This window comes from Ailuropoda melanoleuca, chromosome 6, assembly GCF_002007445.2.
Source record: "Ailuropoda melanoleuca isolate Jingjing chromosome 6, ASM200744v2, whole genome shotgun sequence".
NCBI classification, from domain to species: Eukaryota; Metazoa; Chordata; class Mammalia; order Carnivora; family Ursidae; genus Ailuropoda; species Ailuropoda melanoleuca.
Genome location: NC_048223.1, coordinates 98,028,678 through 98,049,145, shown reverse-complemented (window position 1 = coordinate 98,049,145; position 20,468 = coordinate 98,028,678). Strand labels below are relative to the sequence as shown.

General features: G+C 37.8%; 1 protein-coding gene across 1 annotated transcript in view; it reads right to left on the bottom strand.

Moving 5' to 3' along the window:
* CC2D2B (coiled-coil and C2 domain containing 2B) overlaps positions 1-20,468 on the bottom strand; it is a 100,333-nt gene that overhangs the window by 52,620 nt on the left and 27,245 nt on the right. The window contains exons 12-19 of the mRNA XM_034663036.1: positions 16,486-16,626; positions 14,682-14,790; positions 14,362-14,480; positions 11,710-11,887; positions 8,961-9,111; positions 7,426-7,573; positions 2,175-2,313; positions 841-1,044 (exon numbers count right to left, since the gene is read on the bottom strand). Coding sequence (XP_034518927.1) covers positions 841-1,044; positions 2,175-2,313; positions 7,426-7,573; positions 8,961-9,111; positions 11,710-11,887; positions 14,362-14,480; positions 14,682-14,790; positions 16,486-16,626 — 1,189 coding nt within the window. The remainder of the gene's footprint in view (positions 1-840; positions 1,045-2,174; positions 2,314-7,425; positions 7,574-8,960; positions 9,112-11,709; positions 11,888-14,361; positions 14,481-14,681; positions 14,791-16,485; positions 16,627-20,468) is intronic.

The window sequence follows — 20,468 nt, the reverse complement described above, 5'->3', positions numbered from 1 at the left end:
CCAATATGCTGAGCCTTGTGCTTTGCCTGTCACAGTTTATGGAACTGTAGAATTGAATTCAATCATTGAGAGAAGCAGCAGGAGGAAACTGAGTAACTTTCTAGCTATTCTAAGATATTCTCATGTCTTCCCTCTGTAGTTTGCTAACTGAAGTTCCTAAGGTCTCAAAACAGGAGATTGACCATAACTAAAAGTTGGGAAATGTTTTCTGAAGCCGAATACCAGTTAGACAGTTTGTGATTCCATGTAGTTCTACTAACCCATGTTTGTGAAACTCATGAATTATCTGCAAATCCTGTCGTTATATGACTATAATAGTCAAATGTGCTAACTGGTGGTGCTAGGACATGGTCATTGAAAAATCATTAATTTGCATTTCCCCTTTCACCTCTGAGCCACACCAAAAGAGTCTCCAGACAGTCTATTTGGTTCAGAACTGTCCTTGAGTTTTAAATGTAATGAGTCCTGTATAGTTTTGTTCGTGTATCCTCTAAACTAGGGTATACAAGCTAAAGGATGCCTGTGTGGCAACAACAAAACACACACTATTTTTTAAAACAACTTTTATTTAATATTAAGTGACTTATTGCAATTTATTTTCAGTCCATAATAAAATGAAGACAAATATCGAAGAGTTTATATTCATTTTTTTCTTATTGATAATAACCATAGTTAAATTAATAAGTCTATTATAACCTATTTTTAAAATAGAGTTTTTTCAAAAATAGGTTTTTAATATAAACTTCTTAGTTAAAAAAAAGAAAAAATTAAGATAGATTTAAAGCAGCAAAAATATTAATTTATCATACAATAAGCAATATTCAAATAGAAACCACATACCTGGAAGACTAAATCAGGAATATCCTTGTCGTAAAGGGGTATTTGCTGCAGAAGGAGAATGTCTAATTGACCTGCATTTCTAAGTTGCAATAGCTGGAAACGTTTACTCTTTTTCATTTCTTCTTCAGAAACAAAGTTAAATTCATCTTGCATCTGTTCAAGACGAAAATATTTTGGAATATCCTGTCCTTTATGTTTCATGTACTATAAAACATAAATAATAGTCTTTACTTAATATATTAATTTTTTACAATTTTAGAATTATTTCAAAACATTTTTCCCCTCAACTGTGAGATGTTAGAGTTGCCATATATGTAGGAAATGGAGCAAACAGAGATGGAATCTGAAAAAAAAAAAGAAAGAAAAGAAAAAATAGAATCCAGCCTACATGGCTTTCCAATCTTTTCCTGGTCATGACTGAAATGAAAAATGAAAATATTTGTATTGCACACTGGGTTAAAAGATGAGACTATTCATATCTGTTTGCCATAAATGTTGAGAAAGGATCAATATTTCTGTATACCTGTAACCAATAGAGCACATTACTTGGGAAGCTCTGATCTAGGGAAGCTTAACTTCAATAATCTATGCATTGTTTTATTCAGTAAATGCAAATGTGCATACGTGGTCCACGCAAAGAAGAGTGCTAGCTACGAAAGATTTCTTCGCTGTGATTCTACAAGGAAAGATAAAACAGAGAATGAATACTATAGTAAAAGGCAGAATGATATCAGAGTCACAGAAATTATAAAAAGAAAAAAAAAGTTAACAGGAGGGAATGGAAGGAAGGGCCCATATCTAACTGAGGTTATCAGGGAAACCTTTATCAGACTTGCATGGTAGGTAAGATAGTCACCTAGGGTGCCCTTCTGGGCAGAGGGAATGACATGAATAAAGGTATGAAGAATGCATGTTTGAGGCGCACAGAGCAGTTCAGTTGGCTATAAGAAACAATTGGAGAAGTGAACGGATAATGGAGTCTTTGAGGGGAGGAATGTGTCTATATATCATCTTTATATCCCTAGCATCTATAATACCATGGGCACTCAGTAGTTGTACAAGGATGCCAGCCTGAAGGTTAGCCTGTAGGATGTACTGCAGGCTGCTAAGTAACAGCAGAGTACCAACCATCAGGCCTAAAGTAGCAATTATTTCAGTTGCTGAATTTCTAATTGCCTTTACAATACTGTAAAACTGGTTGAAAATCATATCTGTCTTCAGATTTATCTTTGTATGCCTCCTGGTGCCTAGAAAAATATACAGCAAACTATGAAGTACAAGGGGGTAGAGCTTAGGAAATAGAATATACAGTATTGATAATTGCTAAAACTTACCATAATAAATTCCATTAAATCAGAATATTCTGGATTATTTGGATCAATTTTTACTTCATTCGCCCACTCAAAAAGCTTCTGTGCATTAATGAGCCACGGAATTCCAGGAACCCCTCTTGCATCGACATTCCTTAACACACTAACATAGAGAAAAATATCTTGTTGATTTGCATACAACATGCAAGTTATACACCTGTTATATGGAGTAAAACCTACCCATTCCATGTAGTTAAAGATAAAACCTATTCATCCCCTGCGTTTAAAGATAAAACAGATTCAGATGTGATTATCTCTTTTGGTTCTGACATTCTAATTTGTATCCTAGCGTTTTGATAAATGTCTACTCCCTCCCTAAGAGACAGTAAGCTTCTTAAGGGTAAAGTCTGTAAATATCCATCTTTGCCAACTCTACCTGGTGTAGTAGCTAAAATATAGTAGATGCTGAAGCAAATAGTGCTTACTGAATGTACTTTGTAAACCCTGAGGATAGTAACTTGTTAAATATTTCCTTTCCACGGGATGTACAATATTGCAATTTAATCAAGATGTTAGCTTTAGCAAAATTAATAAAGTCCACAATATAAAAAGAATCTTTAAGCTCCATCTATACAGTTGAAACATAATACAGAGTAATACAATTAACTGGGAAGTATTCTGCTTGAAGAGTATCTTTGGTCATATGAGGCATCTTGAGAAGTTGGAGAGCTGTAAGAGTCTAGACTCATAATTCATCTTTGATGACCTCAGCTATAGGCTAAGTGGAGAAGAAATTCCATCCTAAACAGTAAGGATTTCTTCAGAGCCATCAATTATCCCAGTTATTTAGTCTCTCTCTTCATAGATAATTTGCCTCATCATGTGTAGAAGGACTTGGACTAGAAAATCTCTAAGATCCTTTCTATAAAGTAATTCAAGAAACATTCCAGTCCATAAGCTGGGAGTCCAGAAATACAGTTCTGACTCAATAATGTCTTAACCCAAACGTGGACACTATCTTACACTGTCTACTTTCCATCAGCACATACTCATATTTCTATCATGAATCTTGGGAAGCTATTGCAAACAAAGCCAATGCCTGGTATGACAGGATATAAGCAAAATTACAAATAGATGAAATATGAGTAGTATTCCTTTCTTTAATTCTTATTTCTGTCCTTATATTTGAACTATTTTGATCTCTTTGTCACAAGAGAGCTCTAAAGCCTGATACCCTGACACCATCGTGTAAGAAATTTCCCTTCTTACAGGAAGAGTCCTAGCCCAGGTCACAAAGCCTGAGGCAAAGCTTACATGTTAATTAATAGATTAGGGAGAGAAACTTACCCAGTTATAGCTTTAAAATAAAAAGGGAGTTGTAACTGGATTTCAATGTACTCCCATGATTTCTGCCTCAGGGAGGGTTATAAAGACCTCAGAACATCTCCTGCTTTTGCTACAATGATTCCTCCAGCCAGGCCCTATAGGTGTTCAGCTGTGGGCTATGGCAAAATCCCTCTGTCACCTGTACTCCTTTCTCCACAACCAAATGCCAAGCAAGGAATACGATTCAGTGGCAATAAGTATACTCACAATGTTTTACAACCACCGTCACTACCTATTTCCAGAATTTTTATCATTCCAAACAGAAACTCTGTTAAACAACAACTCCCCATTCCTCCCTACCCCCAACCACTGGCTTTCTGTCTCTATGAATTAAGAAAAAAAAAAAAAAAAAAAGGGGCGCCTGGGTGGCACAGCGGTTGGGCGCCTGCCTTCGGCTCAGGGCGTGATCCCGGCGTTCTGGGATCGAGCCCCACATCAGGCTCCTCTGCTGTGAGCCTGCTTCTCCCTCTCCCATTCCCCCTGCTTGTGTTCCCTCTCTCGCTGGGTCTCTGTCTCTGTCAAATAAATAAATAAAATCTTTAAAAAAAAAAAAAAGAAAAAAAAAAGGTAAAGTTACCGGGGAGGAAAGACAGACTGTCTACAAAATACCAACATGGTAGACTTTTAAACAGGAATGATAAATCCCAGAAGATTATGGAATTATAGCTTCAAAGGGTCAAGGGAAAATAAGTATCAGCCTCAGATTTTACACCCAAACTATTGTTCAAGAATGAGGACAAAACTAAGGCATTTTCAGATACACAAAAACTAAACAAATTTGCTAGCTACAGAAACTGACTGAAAGAATCAATAAAGGAGCAGATTATCAGCAAGAAAAGTAAATGTGGAATGAAAGTGTGGAAGATAAAGAGATGCAAACACAAAAGTCAATTAACCATGTCAGAAAATGTAATTAACTAGTGAGCATAAGAAAAACTTTTATATATTAAAAATGTGTTAAATGAAAACTCTGGACAATAATCACTGAGATTAGAGAAGTGTGCTCAATGTGGAATTAAAGCATTCCAAGATCTTTTGGTTCACTGCTTCATCTCCAGCTCACTGATGAATGAATAAATGAATGAGTAAATCAGAGAACACACGAATACCTTCTTTCAGATCTCCTTGCTCCAGAAGGAGATCTCCATGTTTTGACCCTCACAAGTCAGCCCTGCCTTTTGGGGCACCCATCCCAGGTTCCTGGAAGCCTTGCTCAGCACCAGCCCTTCACCGCCCACAGCTGAAGAGGAGAGTTCTAGAACCAACCACTCTGATAACGGAAGCCCCAACTGTAAAGTTTTACTTCAAGTTAACTTCTTTAGAGAGTGCTCTGGACTTTGAAACCTTCTTTTACAATTCACTGGCTCTTGAAATTTGTCATCTGTCCCAATGTTTCACACAGCTGCTTTCAATCTTTTGTCAACTTGAGTTCCCAAGTAGGTGGAACTGCTAACTGCAGCATCACAGAAGCCATGAGAGAAAAGACTTCAAGAAGCAAAATGATGAGGATAGGTCAATAAATATGGCCAGAAGGTCACTGGTAGTGTTCAGGAATAAATGGGTTGTGTTAGGGAGGGAATGTGTGAATAACAAGTGGAGGCCTTGTACACAGATCAGTAGACCACACAAATGAGGACTTGGACAGGAAAAACAGCCAAGACAGGTTTTCAGGGTTTAATCAAATACTTGGGTTCTTCTTTTTCTTTCTTTTAAATATTTTATTTATTTGACAGAGAGAGAGACAGCCAGCGAGAGAGGGAACACAGTCAGGGGGAGTGGGAGAGGAAGAAGCAGGCTTCCAGCGGAGGAGCCTGATATGGGGCAGGATCCCAGAACGCTGGGATCACGCCCTGAGCGGAAGGCAGACACCCAACGACTGAGCCACCCAGGCACCCCTGGGTTCTTCTTTGCTTTAAAACAAAGACGGTTTCTTGAATACAAAAGACTAACAGCTTAGGGAAATGGAAGAATTAAAGATAATGTAAGAAAAGGATATAAACCTGTCGTCAGGATCCTAAAGGAGACAAAGGAAAATTCCAAATTGCCTGTATAAAAGTTAGCTTTAGAGTAATAGGAACAAACATTTGACTCCAAAAAGGAAGTAAAGAATAGTGTAAGGAGGCAAAGATTGGAAAGAGCCGCAGTGGGCTGATGCCAGGGAAAAACAAAGAAATACAAGCAAATAATGGCTCAGAGTATTAAAAGCTTATTCACTAGCTCCAAAATGGATTACCTTTATTAATTGTCCATTTTTCTCTAAAATGCCCTTATTCAGGTCTCTAAGAAGATGACCTTGTTTACTGAGCAAAACAAGGACATCATCAAAATTACATTCCTGTGTACACAGTGATTTCCGTTTCCTTCTCTGATTTGAAGAGATATTTCCTCTTCTCTAGACCCAAGCTATCACTTGCGTTCTGGTTCAATATCTTCTTGACTCTGAAGGATCTCATACTCTTTCTAATACATTCTGGCTCTTTTCCTATGGATTTCATCACTTATTCTAAGAACATAAAAATTGCCCCAATTTTCAAGAAACCTATACTTTGATTCTATTGTCTCTCTGAAAATAAGAGAAAATAAGCCTCTTTTTAAAACTTCTTGGTAAGTAATCTACACCCACGACCTCAGCCTCCTCAACATCAATTGCTGAGTGCTACTGACACTTCGGTTTTTTTCTCTTAAACTATTGCCAAGAGAAGCATTTATGAACTCTTACTATAACTCTGGCCATATGCCACTGGCTTTATTCATAGTGTTCTCATTGTTATTTTTAAAATAGTCTCTAATTTCAGTTTGATTTCCTGTTTAATCCAAGTTATTTATAGTAATGTCTTAAATTTTAAAAATTATTTTATTTTAAAAATAGACTTTTTTAAAGAGCAGTTTCAGGTTCAGAGCAAGACTGATCAGAAAGTGCACAGTTTCCATATGTCCCCTACCCGCCCCCAACCTGCAAACTTTTCTACTATCAATATCTTGTGCCAGAGTTGTAATTTATTACATTCATTGAAATAAAAGAGTTGCATTTGTTACAATGACTGACACATCATCATCTCTCAAAGTCCACGTTTACATTAGTGTTTACTCTTGGTGTTGTACATTCTACGGGTTTTGACAAATATGTAATGACATGTATCTACAATTATAGTATCATACGGATAATAGTTTCACTGCCCCAAAAATCCTGTGTGCTCTGCCTATCCATCCCTGTTTCCTCCTAATGCCTGGCAACCACTAATATTTTACTGTCTCCGTAGTTCTGACTTTTCTATAATGTCACATAGTTGGGTATAACAATATATTTTATTAAATGTGTGTTTAGATGGGGAGGGGGAACCATCTTCTTGTTATCATCACTAATTAATTTTTAAATGATGGAATCTACTTGGCCCTTTATATTTATTGTTTTATTCAAACACAGAACAATATATAAATCAGTATTATCATTTTTATAGATTTTTTACTGTAGTTAATTCTAGTAATCCCATTTGTGGTATGATCTAGAAATTAATCTCAATTTCCTAAGAAGTCCTAAATCATAGAATAAGATTTCTAGGATTTTTCTTCTAGCAAATTGATAATGCATCAATGATTCTTTCATAATCCAGAATGTTTGGGAGATACAAAGGATCCAGAAATGAAATCCTTGGGAATCTTGGCCTCTGCCTGCAAGCGCTATGGGACCACTTCTCCCATCATCCATGTAACTATAAACCTAAGCATTAAAGAGATACATTCACTTACATATAAATCCAAATAAAAACAAATAGTCCAAATAAACTAGACTGTTCTTACCACTGCTAGAGTTTTCCCTTTTACAGACACAGGTTCTGTGTGATGCTTTGCTGAGGACTGGCATTATTTTTCAGGCATACAAGTTCATTACCTGCAGGGCGCAGATCTTAATGACTGTGACATGGGTGTCAGAGGAATACCATTTTCATCTAAAGCCCACGACAGAGAGTAGCTCAGTTTTCCTGACGTCAAAAGACAAAGTTCCTCAGTTCCATTTCCCTCAAGAAGAAAAGGGACATCTGTTTATAAAAAGCATTAAAACATGAATTTTTTTTTAAAGATTTTATTTATTTATTCAACAGAGATAGAGACAGCCAGAGAGAGAGGGAACACAAGCAGGGGGAGTGGGAGAGGAAGAAGCAGGCACATAGCAGAGGAGCCTGATGTGGGGCTCGATCCCATAACACCAGGATCACGCCCTGAGCCGAAGGCAGACGCTCAACCGCTGTGCCACCCAGGCGCCCCAAAACATGAATTTTTAATAAAGCATAGAGTGTGACACACTGTAGTAGAGTGTGACTTTACTTGTGGAACCCCAGGCTGTTCTGTGGTGACCCCAGGCTCTAATCTTAGAACTCTCCCTCATTTTCCATCTAAGGTACCCCAAGGCAGACCACTTCAAACAGACTACAAAACAGAGAGGAAAATATTGATCTGAAGACCTAGGGATGAACATCTCTATTATCCTTGTCTTACTACTAGAAGCATTTTTAACCATTCTTTCTGCAAGTGGCTTCCAGCAGGAAAGGACAGCTGAAGGCAGAACTAGAGGCAAACCAGCTACTACTCTGTTCCCTTTCCTTACAGTCCTGAGGCTTCTCCCTCTATCCATTTTCTTTCTCAATCTCCAGAGAGCTTAACAATACTCCTCAAAAATTCTGCTGAGTTCCTGGTGCTCCCTAATTTTTTTGCCCTAAGTCTTTCTCCTGGGTTCCCACAACCCTATTTTCCTGCTTCAGCTGGACTCTAAGCAAACTACATTCCTCTCTTATTCCCGTCCTTCCCAGATTTTTTGCCTACTTATTTCCTTCCTTTCCTCTTGCTCACTTGTTCATATTTCCTTTTCACTTGTTCGTATACAAGCAGCTGTGAAACTCCTAGCTAGGAGGGTGAAAGAAGGCGTCTGGGGGAGAAGGAAAGGAATGGCAGTGTTCTCACAGACACGCTGACTTGAATTTCATTGCATGAGGAGTGAAATCAATTGAAAAACAAGTGAGCAGAAACATTCCTTCTTCCTTCTCTCCTTTTCTCTTTTTCCCTCACTCCTTCTCTATCTCCCTTTTCTATTCAGCTCAAAGACGCATCAATACATCCCAGAGCACCTTTAGGCTTTGCTAAAGGAGAGACAGAAGCAGAGCGGTCTCTCTATTCAGGAGCAGGCTCCTGTTCCAGACAGCATAGTGCTCTTGTCTCAGGTGATTTAGAAAAAGCACAGGTGCCAATTCCAAATTTTAGATTTCCCAAAGATCTGATTCAAGACAGTTGTTAAAATGTTAGTTTAATACACTTTAAAACTAATCCTGTAAACATAGCACTCTTTATTCACATAAATGACCCAGGGTCAGGTAGGATATGGAACTCCCAAGAGAATGAAGGTAGGGAGGGGGGCATGTTAAATAAACTTACTACTTCCTACTTCTCCATACGCAGGTATGACCAGCTCATCAGAGCTAAACTCTACATATTCCAAAACAGTTTTGCTTTTCAACTCTGTGTTATTAGGTAAAGGTAAATATAGTTTTGCCAGTAAACTTGTCCTTTTACTTATCTCATAAACCTAAATATAAAAGAAATGGTTGATAGCTCACTGAAAGTACAAAATGGGGGAGGAGGGAGCTAAAATGAGAACCCTCAATTAACACATTTTTATTCTTTTTTAAAAATACTAGCATATAAAATAGGTATTTCTCTAGAGCATTTCACCCACATGATTATGAGAAAGGAAATAATCTAAGTCCTTAAAAATATAATGCCTTTTACTGGTTTCAAAGAAAATGAGTTGAATTAAAGGATTACAAATAGAGTTCTGAGCATATAGGTACATATAACACAATACTCAAAAAACTTACTTTTGTATAGCACTTTTAAAGTTCTTTATCTCATTTAAGCCTGATAAAAATGATTAGGAAATAGGTATTATTTTTCCAATTTTATAAATGCAGAAATTGAGTCTCTATATGAAACTACATTAGTTTTTATTATAGATGGTAGAAATCCAGGTTGAATTGCTTAGGAAAAGGGGAGATTCATTGGTTCATAGAATCAGAGGACAAGTCAAGCAAGCTATGGGAGGCAGGTGAGGGAGAAAGTGTCCCAGAAGAAGGAGTAAGGGAGGGGTTGAGTAGACAGCTCCATAGATGTCCACTGGGTCCTAAACCCAGGTCTTCTGATTCTGTATGCTGTTCTTTCTACTACCATTCATTCCATCGCTGCCATAACTACAAACCTAATTTTTTTTTTCAAGAAAAATCTTATTTTTACCTATACTGTGTTGTCAGTGTTTGGGAAAACAATGACATGTGCTCAAAAAAAAAAAAAAAAAGGAAATCAAGGAGGGAAAAAATGCTTCTTGAAAGGTAAGAATGTGTCAATCAAAAGAATGGTTAATTAACCAAAAAAGCAGAGAAAAATGAAAGTCAAAGAAGTAAATATTTTTTCTGATCATCTAAATATTGTCCCCAAAAGAGTGACTATAAGTCAGCACTCTAGTTCCTTGACAAAGGCATCCCTCACACAGAAAGGTTTGTAGGGGTTGTAGCTTACAGTATTCAGGCCTGTGAAAGAAATTTCTTAGGGCAAATTGGTAAACTGGCTAACTGAAAAGAGGCATGACTACACTGATAACTACATTCAAATGTTAAATTGGCATTTTTGATTTTACACACCAGCCTTGTTTGTTTAGGGGTTGTAGACATATTCTCATGGGACTGTCAAATCCAGTTTCTGGGACTGCAGGGCTGGAGGCCAGACCCTGGAGAGTAAAGGTAAAGGTAGAGAATTCCACTTTCGTGAGTGAAGTCTCCTGGGAGAGCCTTGTCTCCTGATGGCAGCTCTCAAAACCACTGTGTGGCTGGGATGGAGCGTCAAGAATGAAAATGGGCTGTCTAAGTGGGAGAAGTAGAATGTTCAAAAGTTCAGAAGTAGGAAATTGCAAGGATGTATGGAGAAAAAACCAAGCAGTTCAGTTTGGCTACAGTGAAAAATGAATGAAGAGGAATGATAAGGAGTAAATTCAAAATGTAGGTCAGAATCTGTTAGGTTGGGTCATGTAGATTTATTTTGCAATTTTTGCAGTTGTTCCTGGTGTACTTTAACCCTAGCTAGGTTCCCTTCTTTCCCTGCCTCTTAGTTTCTAAGATCATGTTCTAAGTGGTAGGATGATGAAAGATTCAAAATACATTTTTCTACTTGGGGGTGCGGGCAAGTTTTATACTTCAAGTGGTTGGATTATTACATCACAATTTATTTTAGGTACAATAGGAAAGTATATTCAGTATACTTTTTAAATAGGAATTTCAACAGAGGTACATTTTGAGATGATAGAAACTTGATAGTATAGATGAACAAAATGAATGTAGCCTCTGATCAGGGATAGAAAAAAATTAATTTAGGTATTGTAAAAATATCTTTGATTTAGATTCATTATTATAATTCTCTCCCCACTCCTCACAGCTCACTCGATGCTCACATACAAAAATCGTTATTCCCTCCTAACTTTCCCTTCAGGTCTAGTTGCAAGTTTAACCCCTATGTTAGCCATCAAGACTTCTTATCTAGACTCCCTTCATGTCTCTAATTTTTCTCCATTGTCCCATGTTCTTCTCCCTTTAGTGCAGGGGTTCTTATATTGGGGTCTTCAGACAGGGTTAAGGAGTCTGTTGTGTGTATGTTCTTTCATCAGATTCTTAAAGGGATCCAAAACATAAATAAACAGATGAATAAATAAACAAACAAACAAACAAAACACATACATACATACAAATTCAGCAAGAAACTGAAATCACTAAGTCAGGGCTGAGACAGTTTGGAGAAATCATTCAACACTAACAATAGCTATGCTACACATTATAGTTTAAATAACCCTCTTCCATATCACTAGCAAATGAAGAATAGTGCTGCACATCCAGGGTTGATAGGAATTTTAGCAGGAGAGAATGGAAGTATTTAGAATAACCACAAATCAAATAATTTTGTATTTGTAGCATAAAAGACTATTGCTGAGTTATAAATATATTATTTATAAATATCTTGCCTACCCATATAGGTCGATCATCTCTAAATAGAAATTACTTGTCACATATAACAGTAACTAACAAGAAGTTTAAAATTACGTATGGCATAAGATAAGATACAAAAGTAAATGACAATGGCATACCTCCAAGCAAATTGTTTCAGGCCAGTATATTAACTGAATATTGAAAATTTGCTGAAACATGACTTTAAAATCAAACTGAAGAGGAGATACGGAAGTGCAAGAAATCTGTTTATTGTTGTATAGCATTTTAATAAAATATTTAAGCTTCTGAATTTTGGCTCTCCTCTTTTGTTCGTGCCTAAAAATTAAACAAATCTTTAAGGGACCCTTGAAAAACAAAATGGATACAAAATATTGTTCTTTTCAAAATACACCTGAGCATGTAAAGTATGACCATTTTAGAGGACAAATGCTATCTTTAAGCCCAATAACGCTTGCCTATGTATGGATAAAATCCTCTCCTACTCGAATGTTTTTTTAAAAAGATATTTACTCAAAAATAGAGAAAGACCTAAAATCAAGGTACTATAAATCACCCAGTTATTTATTTTACTAAATTGAAACTTAAAGAGATTATAGCACTTACCCATCTTGTAAGATGTCTTACAAGAAAACAGGAATTTAGGAATGGGGTAGGGGAGATTGAATTAAAAATTGGAAAATATTTTCTAACTTTCAGAAGAAAGACACACTTTTAAAAGAAATATGCCATGTTTTCAATAACCTCATTGAGGTGGCTTGCTGTGTCCTCTTTAAGGTCTTTATAAATCCCTTTAGGCCTTAGATTGTACACTCTTTCTCCAGGACATTCTTTCTCTAACTGCAAAGATCAGAGAGGCAAGCCAGATTCCCCGGGCTTCTAGAAAACCCTTGCTGGGAAATAAACTGATCCCTTAAGTGAGATGAAACTCCTGAAGAGAGTCTTCCAGCCATTCATTTGATCATTCACCCAACATCTATTGACTATCCTCTCACCCACAAGGCAACTGACCTAATGATGTTTAGGACTTCTCTTTTTCAGAAGGAAGAAGACTGGTTGGAAGATAAGCTCTAGGGTGAAACATAACATGCCCTTCTGTTCTCCACCCTAATGGTCCTATGGGTCTAGTATCTCCCGGCGCCCATATCAGCCCATGTTCTCTGTAACCTTTTCGGAGGGTTAGGAGACAAAAGATTACTTATATTTCCTATCTCCCTGTTGGCCTCTTCTAACCATCTTCTCAATTAACTTTAGAGAAATATGTTAGATACATTTCCCCTTTATGTTGCCCTCTGAAAGTAGTTTTAATAATGAGCTCATGAACTGATTATGAAAATTCATTAATTCAGGATTATATTTATCCTCAGGAAATCTTGCCTTTTTCGTCACCTCTAAACTTGCTATAATTCTTCTTTAATCCTTGTATTCCCTCCATCTTTGTCCTTGACATCAGTATATTCTTCTTTTCTAGGAATCAATCCTTGCCCAACTGGACATTTTAAATGGATAATGACAGCAATGCCCAACAACAGCAATAGCTTTGAGAAGACAGAACACGTCCCACTTCCTTTTGCTTTGACTTCCACTAAGTTTTAGCCTCCATTTATCGTCCTCCTTCTCTTTCCCCTCTTTACTTCTCACTTCCATTTTATGGCTCATGTTTGCTTATCCTCATTTAGATGGTCCTTTTGTATGCATGTCTTACATAATAATTATCTCAGGTCCTCTTTGGAAGGAGGTGTAGAACAAATGAAGCATTCCCCCACTGCTGCACTTTGCTGGTCAGAAAGAGGGTACTGATAATTGTGCCTTTGTGTCCGCTACTCTTTATGTTCACTTTAAAGATTTTTTTTTTTTATTATTTATTTGACAGAGACAGAGACAGCCAGCGAGAGAGGGAACACAAGCAGGGGGAGTGGGAGAGGAAGAAGCAGGCTCATAGCAGAGGAGCCTGACGTGGGGCTCGATCCCATAACGCCGGGATCACGCCCTGAGCCGAAGGCAGGCTTAACCGCTGTGCCACCCAGGCGCCCCTATGTTCACTTTAAATGTAATCATCCATCCAAACATTTCATAAGTATGAATATTTACTGGCCATTTACTACCCTCCAACGCTGTGCTAAATGACGCACATTCACAATACTCAAAGATGATTGTACAAAGCATCCCATGGGACAGAGATGTTGAAAAGCTGAACTTAGTTCAGTGTTCTAAGTTGCCATATCCTCTATAAAGGAGATGAGATCCATAGGCCCAGAGATGGGAGAAATGGGGATCTATATTAGATCTGTTTTTGCATGAATGTCCTGGGAATAGGGAGAAAATAGCTCAAGGAAAAAGTCACAACTGGGAGGGAAAGAAGTTTGTGTCAAAGTAGAAAATTGCTCAGAGGATCCTCCAGATACAGAATACTTTTTATGAAAGCAAGAGGTCCTCTTAATAAGCAAGGGCAGCCACATAATCTTATTTTTTAGTGGCTTTATATCCTATCTATATGTGAACAAAAATTACTGCCATAGCAAAACAAAAAAACAATCATTAAACCCAACAGGTTTGTGTCCTACTTCGGTCATGAATTAGAAGTGCGACCCTGGGCAACTTACCCTTCCATAAGTATAGATTCCCCCATCTCTAAGATAAGGATAATACCAATAAGGATAAGGGATATGGTTGCAATTAAATGTGCAAATATATTTAAAAACTTAGTGAAGTGCCCAGCATATGGTACTCACTCTATTAAAACAATATAATAGACAACATATAATAAAGAAACAATCCTTTAAAATGCTTACAGTGAACACTTGAATATGTTTGTTAATTCTGCAGTGAAAGAAAGTTGTGGCATCAAGGTAATTGAACTTATTCTTTCAATATCTGTTTCTTCAAGTTCTGAAGCTAAACATGAGAAGCTCTGGAAACCAAAATATAAATATATAATTTATAATGTAAGTTCACTGCTCTAAGACAATTATTCTTAAAATTAAACTTCTATTTTTTGTGTTTGTCATTTTGTTCGGTAATCGTTACAAATACCAGGACTTCCTATTCTACCAAACAATTAAATATTATAACCAGTTAAGGGGAGTTGAATGTTATTTTGCAATATAAATACCTCCTGTTTTTCCCCATTCTTAAATGCTTTTCCTTCAGTTTTCTTCTCCGTCTCAGACATTTCTAACAGTTCTTCTAGGTTTTGTTCATCACATTTATTCATTTCTATCCTAAATAATAATAAACATAATTGTTTGAAGCAGAAATAGTGGAAGTATTTGAGATTTCTTATTGGTGTTGCTAACACGCATACACACATACGACCAATCTCTTACAACAAATTATTTTACATCCCAAGGATGATAGTATGTCGAGTAAGAGTGAATGGTGAGCAGGCAGGACTGGTCCAGAGCTACTGTTCTGAACAAGCTTATGGCATCCAGGGCTCTCCTTTCCTGCTCAGGAGTTCAGAATGCATGTGTGTATCAGACTGGTTTAAAGAAGTGGAGGCAGGTAAGCAAGTTTACTTGAATTCAGGACTCTACAATACAGTTTCAGGCTGGGTAGGTTTAGAAATTGTCAAAAGCACTTCCGCTAAAAACCACTGCAGCAGGAAAAAAAATCAACAAAGTAAACATCTTTCTTAATAGGCTGAAGTTACACTAATCTACAGTTTTGAAAAAAGACAGTGGGTTGTGGGGAGGCAACCGATTATTTCACTGTAAGTTCACAAACAGCTTAAATGATTACCAAGTACACTTTTTAATTGTAACCATCTCCCCCACTAACCATGTTTTTAGGACTGTGTGTTTCACCTAGGAATATGACTGCTGGCTCTAGGTGCAGCTTTATAAGAAAGCGCTACTGTTTTCAAATGGCTGTAGCATTTGCATTCCCATCAGCAATCAACGAGAGCTCCTCTTACTCAGTATCCTCGTCAGTATTTGTTATTGTCTTTTTAATTTCATTTTGTTTCGGATTTTAGCTGTTCTAAATTGATGAGGGAACAGAAGGCAAGCTAAGGACAAAGCAGAAACTGACACCCCGCGACCCCCGCCCCACGGGATGTATGTGACATTCCTCAGGCACTCTGGCTGCCCTAAAGGACAAAGAAATAGTTAACCTATAGAGACCACAATCCTGCAAGACTTGAATCTCCCTCAGTTTATGTCCTAGCGATCTACAAGAACAAAGCATTTCTATCAATAACCTATCTTCCAGAAGGAAATGTAGATACAATTAAATGTCCTTATAATCTGCAGCTTGCAGGAAGTTCCCAACTATCTTCCTGTTAATGCCTTACTAGAGGGGTAAACAACCTTAACTTGACAATGGCAAGGCCTCCTGTGAGTTTTTTTAACATATGAAAGTTCTTTCTTCCAAACCTCCCTTTTTCTTTACCTCCCCCAACCCTGTAGTATATAATCAGCCACCCTTCACAACCCCAGTGCAGCAGCTCTTTCTGCCCACAGGTCCTGTCCCCGTGCTTTAATAAACCACCATTTTGCACCAGAGACATCTCAAGAATTCTTTCTTGGTCGTCGGCTCTGGACTCCACCCCACTGAACCTCACCGATATCCCACAACCTCATCATAAATGGTGTATAGTATATTCGCATTGTGGTTTTAATTTACATTTCTCTATTGACAGGATATGATGCTGAACAAAAGATCTTTTCATGTGTTCATTTGCCATCCATATGCTTTCTTTAGTGAAGTATCTGTTCAAATCTTTTGCCCATTTTAAAAATTGAGTTGCCTTATTAAGTTTTAAGAATTATTCATATATTCAAGATATAAGTCCTTTGTTGACAACATCAAATAGCTGTCTAGCTTCTGGATTTTCTCCCCGTTACTGTGAATTCCCAGTTATTCATGGGCAGTTCCTCAGGAGACCTATAAGAACAAATAGAGCAGCCACTCACCTTTGAAACTGTAACTTTACAGGGGTGCTTGTAAACCTTTGCCGTTGTCGAAGGGATTTTATTTGTTTCCAAGTCTGTAATATACTGCGTAATAGAGAGAAGTCTTTTCCCCTTTCTAAGTCATAGAGCTGTTTCGTATTACTACAACAAAAGAGGTAGATCGAAAATACACTGGTGGATTAGAACTATACATCATTAAAAATGGCCTGGAAGAACGTATTACACTAACTCTTCTGGATACCCCCACCTCATGATTTTTTTTTTTTTTCATTTTACCCACATCTTGAAATTCCATTTAGAGATTAATTTATGACTTGAAGATTTTTCACTATTTTTTTTAAAAGATTTTATTTATTTGACAGAGAGAGACAGCCAACGAGAGAGGGAACACAAGCAGGGGGAGTGGGAGAGGAAGAAGCAGGCTCCCAGCGGAGCAGGGAGCCCTATGTGGGGTTCAATCCCAGGACCCCGGGATCACGCCCTGGGCCAAAGGCCGATGCTTAATGACTGAGCCACCCAGGAACCCCAGTTTTTCACTATTCAAAAGTGCTCTGCTAAAATCCAGACTTTTCCAGATGGTCTGTCATTCTGGAATGTATTCATTATATTTTTTTCAGGTTAATGACTGAAACCATTACTTCAAATTTAGAATTACTTTGCTGGATGGGGTAGTGATCATATCATTTGGATACTGAGGTAATACACTGTTTTAAAAGATGCTTATTCTGTTTCATGACTTTGCAAACAAACTATTAGTATGCCAAATTACACTAATTGACTTTCTACTGTTAAATCATCCTTGCATTCCTGGAATGATCCCAACTTCACTGTATTATTTGATAGAATTCTGCTTAGCATATTTGTAACTGTGTTTATGAATGAAATTGGGTTGCAATAATTTTTGTATTGTCATCAAGTTTTATTTATTTATTTATTTTTTAAAAGATTTTATTTATTTATTTGACAGAGATAGATACAGCCAGCGAGAGAGGGAACACAAGCAGGGGGAGTGGGAGAGGAAGGAAGCAGGCTCATAGCAGAGGAGCCTGATGTGGGGCTCGATCCCAGAACGCCGGGATCACACCCTGAGCCGAAGGCAGACGCTTAACCGCTGTGCCACCCAGGCGCCCCTNTATCACGCCCTGAGCCGAAGACAGACGCTTAACCGCTGTGCCACCCAGGCGCCCCTGTTATTAAGTTTTAATTTCAAGGATAATATAACCTCATAAATGGAGTTAAGAATGTGGCTTCTTTTTCTATTTTTTGAAAGTTTGTGGAAATGGAAGTTATCTTTAAATCAGAGGCTCCCAACCTTTCCTATATCAGAGGAGGGCCTGCTGAACACAGATTGCCAAGCCCCACCCCCAGAGTTTCAGATTCAGTAAGGCTGTGGTGGACCTGGTAATTTGCATTTTTAGCAGGTTTCCAGGTGAAGATGACGCTGCTGGTCTGGGGAACCACACATTTTGAGAATCCGTCTTTTCAACGTTCTACAGAATCCTAATTTTGTCATCTGAGCCTGGAGTTTTCTTTGCAGAAAGATTTCAAATTACTGATTTGATTTCTTTAACAGTGATTGAACTCTTTAGGGGATTTTCTTCTTCTTCTTTCACTTCTTGGATATATTCTGGTTGTATTTTTTTTTAAGGTTTTATTTATTTATTTTAGGAGAGAGAGAGAAACAGCACAAGCAGGAGGGGCAGAGGGAGAGAGACTCTCTAGTAGAGTGGTAATGGAGCCTGATACATGGCTCAATCCCAGGACCCTGAGGTCATAACCTGAGCCAAAACCAAGAGTTGGACACTTAACTGATTGTACCATTCCCGCACCCCTACATGTATTTTTTAAAGAGCTTATTTATTTATTTTTTTATTTGAGAGAGAGAAAGAGAAAGCCAGCGAGAGAGTACGAGTGGAGGGGAGAGGCAGAAGCAGACTCCCCACTGAGCAGGGAGCCTGACGTGGGGCTCCATCCCAGGACCCCAGGATCATGATCCAAGCCGAAGGCAGATGCTTAACTGACTGAGTCACCGAGGCACCCCTACCCCTCGTTAATCATTTTTGTGATTTCTCCTTTCACTTTGTTTTTGGCTTTTGCACATTCCTTACTTTTTTTGCCATCTTGGCAATAGGTTTATAAACATTATATTTGTATTTTATCAGACATTTTTCCTGAATAAAAGGTAATAGTAAGGAAAAACTTCACAGAGTATGTGACACTCAATTCAAATTAATGAACACATAATAAATATCTGGTATGTGTAGGTAATATTTTGGGTGCTGGTAACTACTATCCCAGCAGAGAAAAATACAGAATAATTACAAATGTGATGAATATTATGAAAGGGGAAATACATAAATGTTATGCGAGTATACAAAAAAAGGGAGAATTTAATCTAATGTAATGGGCAAGTAAGAGCCTCCCTGAGAAAGTAACATGCAATTGAACAAAATGCATATTTTGACTAAGTGTTGGGCAGAAAACAATGAAAGAACCTTCTAGAAACAAGAGGCATTAAAACAAGATATATAGATATTAGAGAGTATAGTCCATTTAGGGCAGTGAACTACGAAGTTCCAAAGCAGAGAGCCCCTACCATGAGGCTGGAGAGGTAAGCAGGAGACAGATTGCGCAGGGCCATACAGATCATACCAAAGCTATTAAATTTTATTGTGGAGGTAAAAAAAGCCACTGATGTGGTTTCATTTATATAGAAAAATCACTCTGGTTTCAATATGGAGCATGGGTTTAAAAGAGGTATTTTAGGAGACTGAGTAGTCAGGCTATGAGATAAGCACCTGAAATAAACCAGAATCAATGGGAATGGTTACTGGTTGGATGTGAGGGATGAGAAGACAGGCAAGAAGCAGAGGTCATGAATGATTTACAGCTTTCTATCCTGGGTACCACCTGATTGTGGGTACCAGGCACTTGGTAGACTGTCGTTAAATGTTAAATATATATCTTTTCTAATAGAAACACTTTTTTCAAATGTCCATAAACTATTCTTTGCAGCATTTCAACACCACTATAAAAATTTTCCTGAATGGAAATCTATTACATTGCTTTCTTCTGCTTTGATAAAGCAATGACCTTTGATAAAGCAATGACCTCTTCAATGACCCTCCTACACACACACACACACACACACACACACACACACACACAGTAGTAGACCTTTATCTACCACCATCAGACCCCATCTAAGCCTGCTTTTCTCTTTCCTGCATTAAAGCTTTCTTGTTCTAAGGGAAACAAAAGCAAAAATGAACTACTGGGACTTCATCAAGATGAAAAGCTTCTGCACAGCAAAGGAAAAAATCAATAAAACTAAAAGGCAACCTATGGAATGGGAGAAGATATTTGCAAATGACATATCAGATAAAGGGCTAGTATCCAAGATCTATTAAGAACTTATCAAACTCAACACCCAAAAAACAAATAATCCAATCAAGAAATGGGCAGACGACATGAGCAGACATTTCTGCAAAGAAGACATCCAACAGACACATGAAAAAGTGCTCAACATCACTGGGCATCAGGGAAATACAAATCAAAACAATGAGATACCACCTCACACCAGTCAGAATGGCTAAAATTAACAAGTCAGGAAACCACAGATGTTGGAAAGGATGCAGATAAAGGGGAACATTCTTACACTGTTGGTGGGAATGCAAGCTGGTGAAGCCACTCTGGAAAACAGTATGGAGGTTCCTCAAAAAATTTGAAAATAGAACTACCCTATGACCCAGCAATTGCACTACTGGGTATTTACCCCAGAGATACAAATATAATGATCTGAAGGGGCACCTGCACCTCAATGTTTATAGCAGCAACGTCCACAATAGCCAAACTATGGAAAGAGCCCAGCTGTCCATCAACAGATGAATGGATAAAGAAGATGTGACACACACACACACACACACACACACACACACACAAACACAGGCATACACATACATACAATGGAATATTACTCAGCC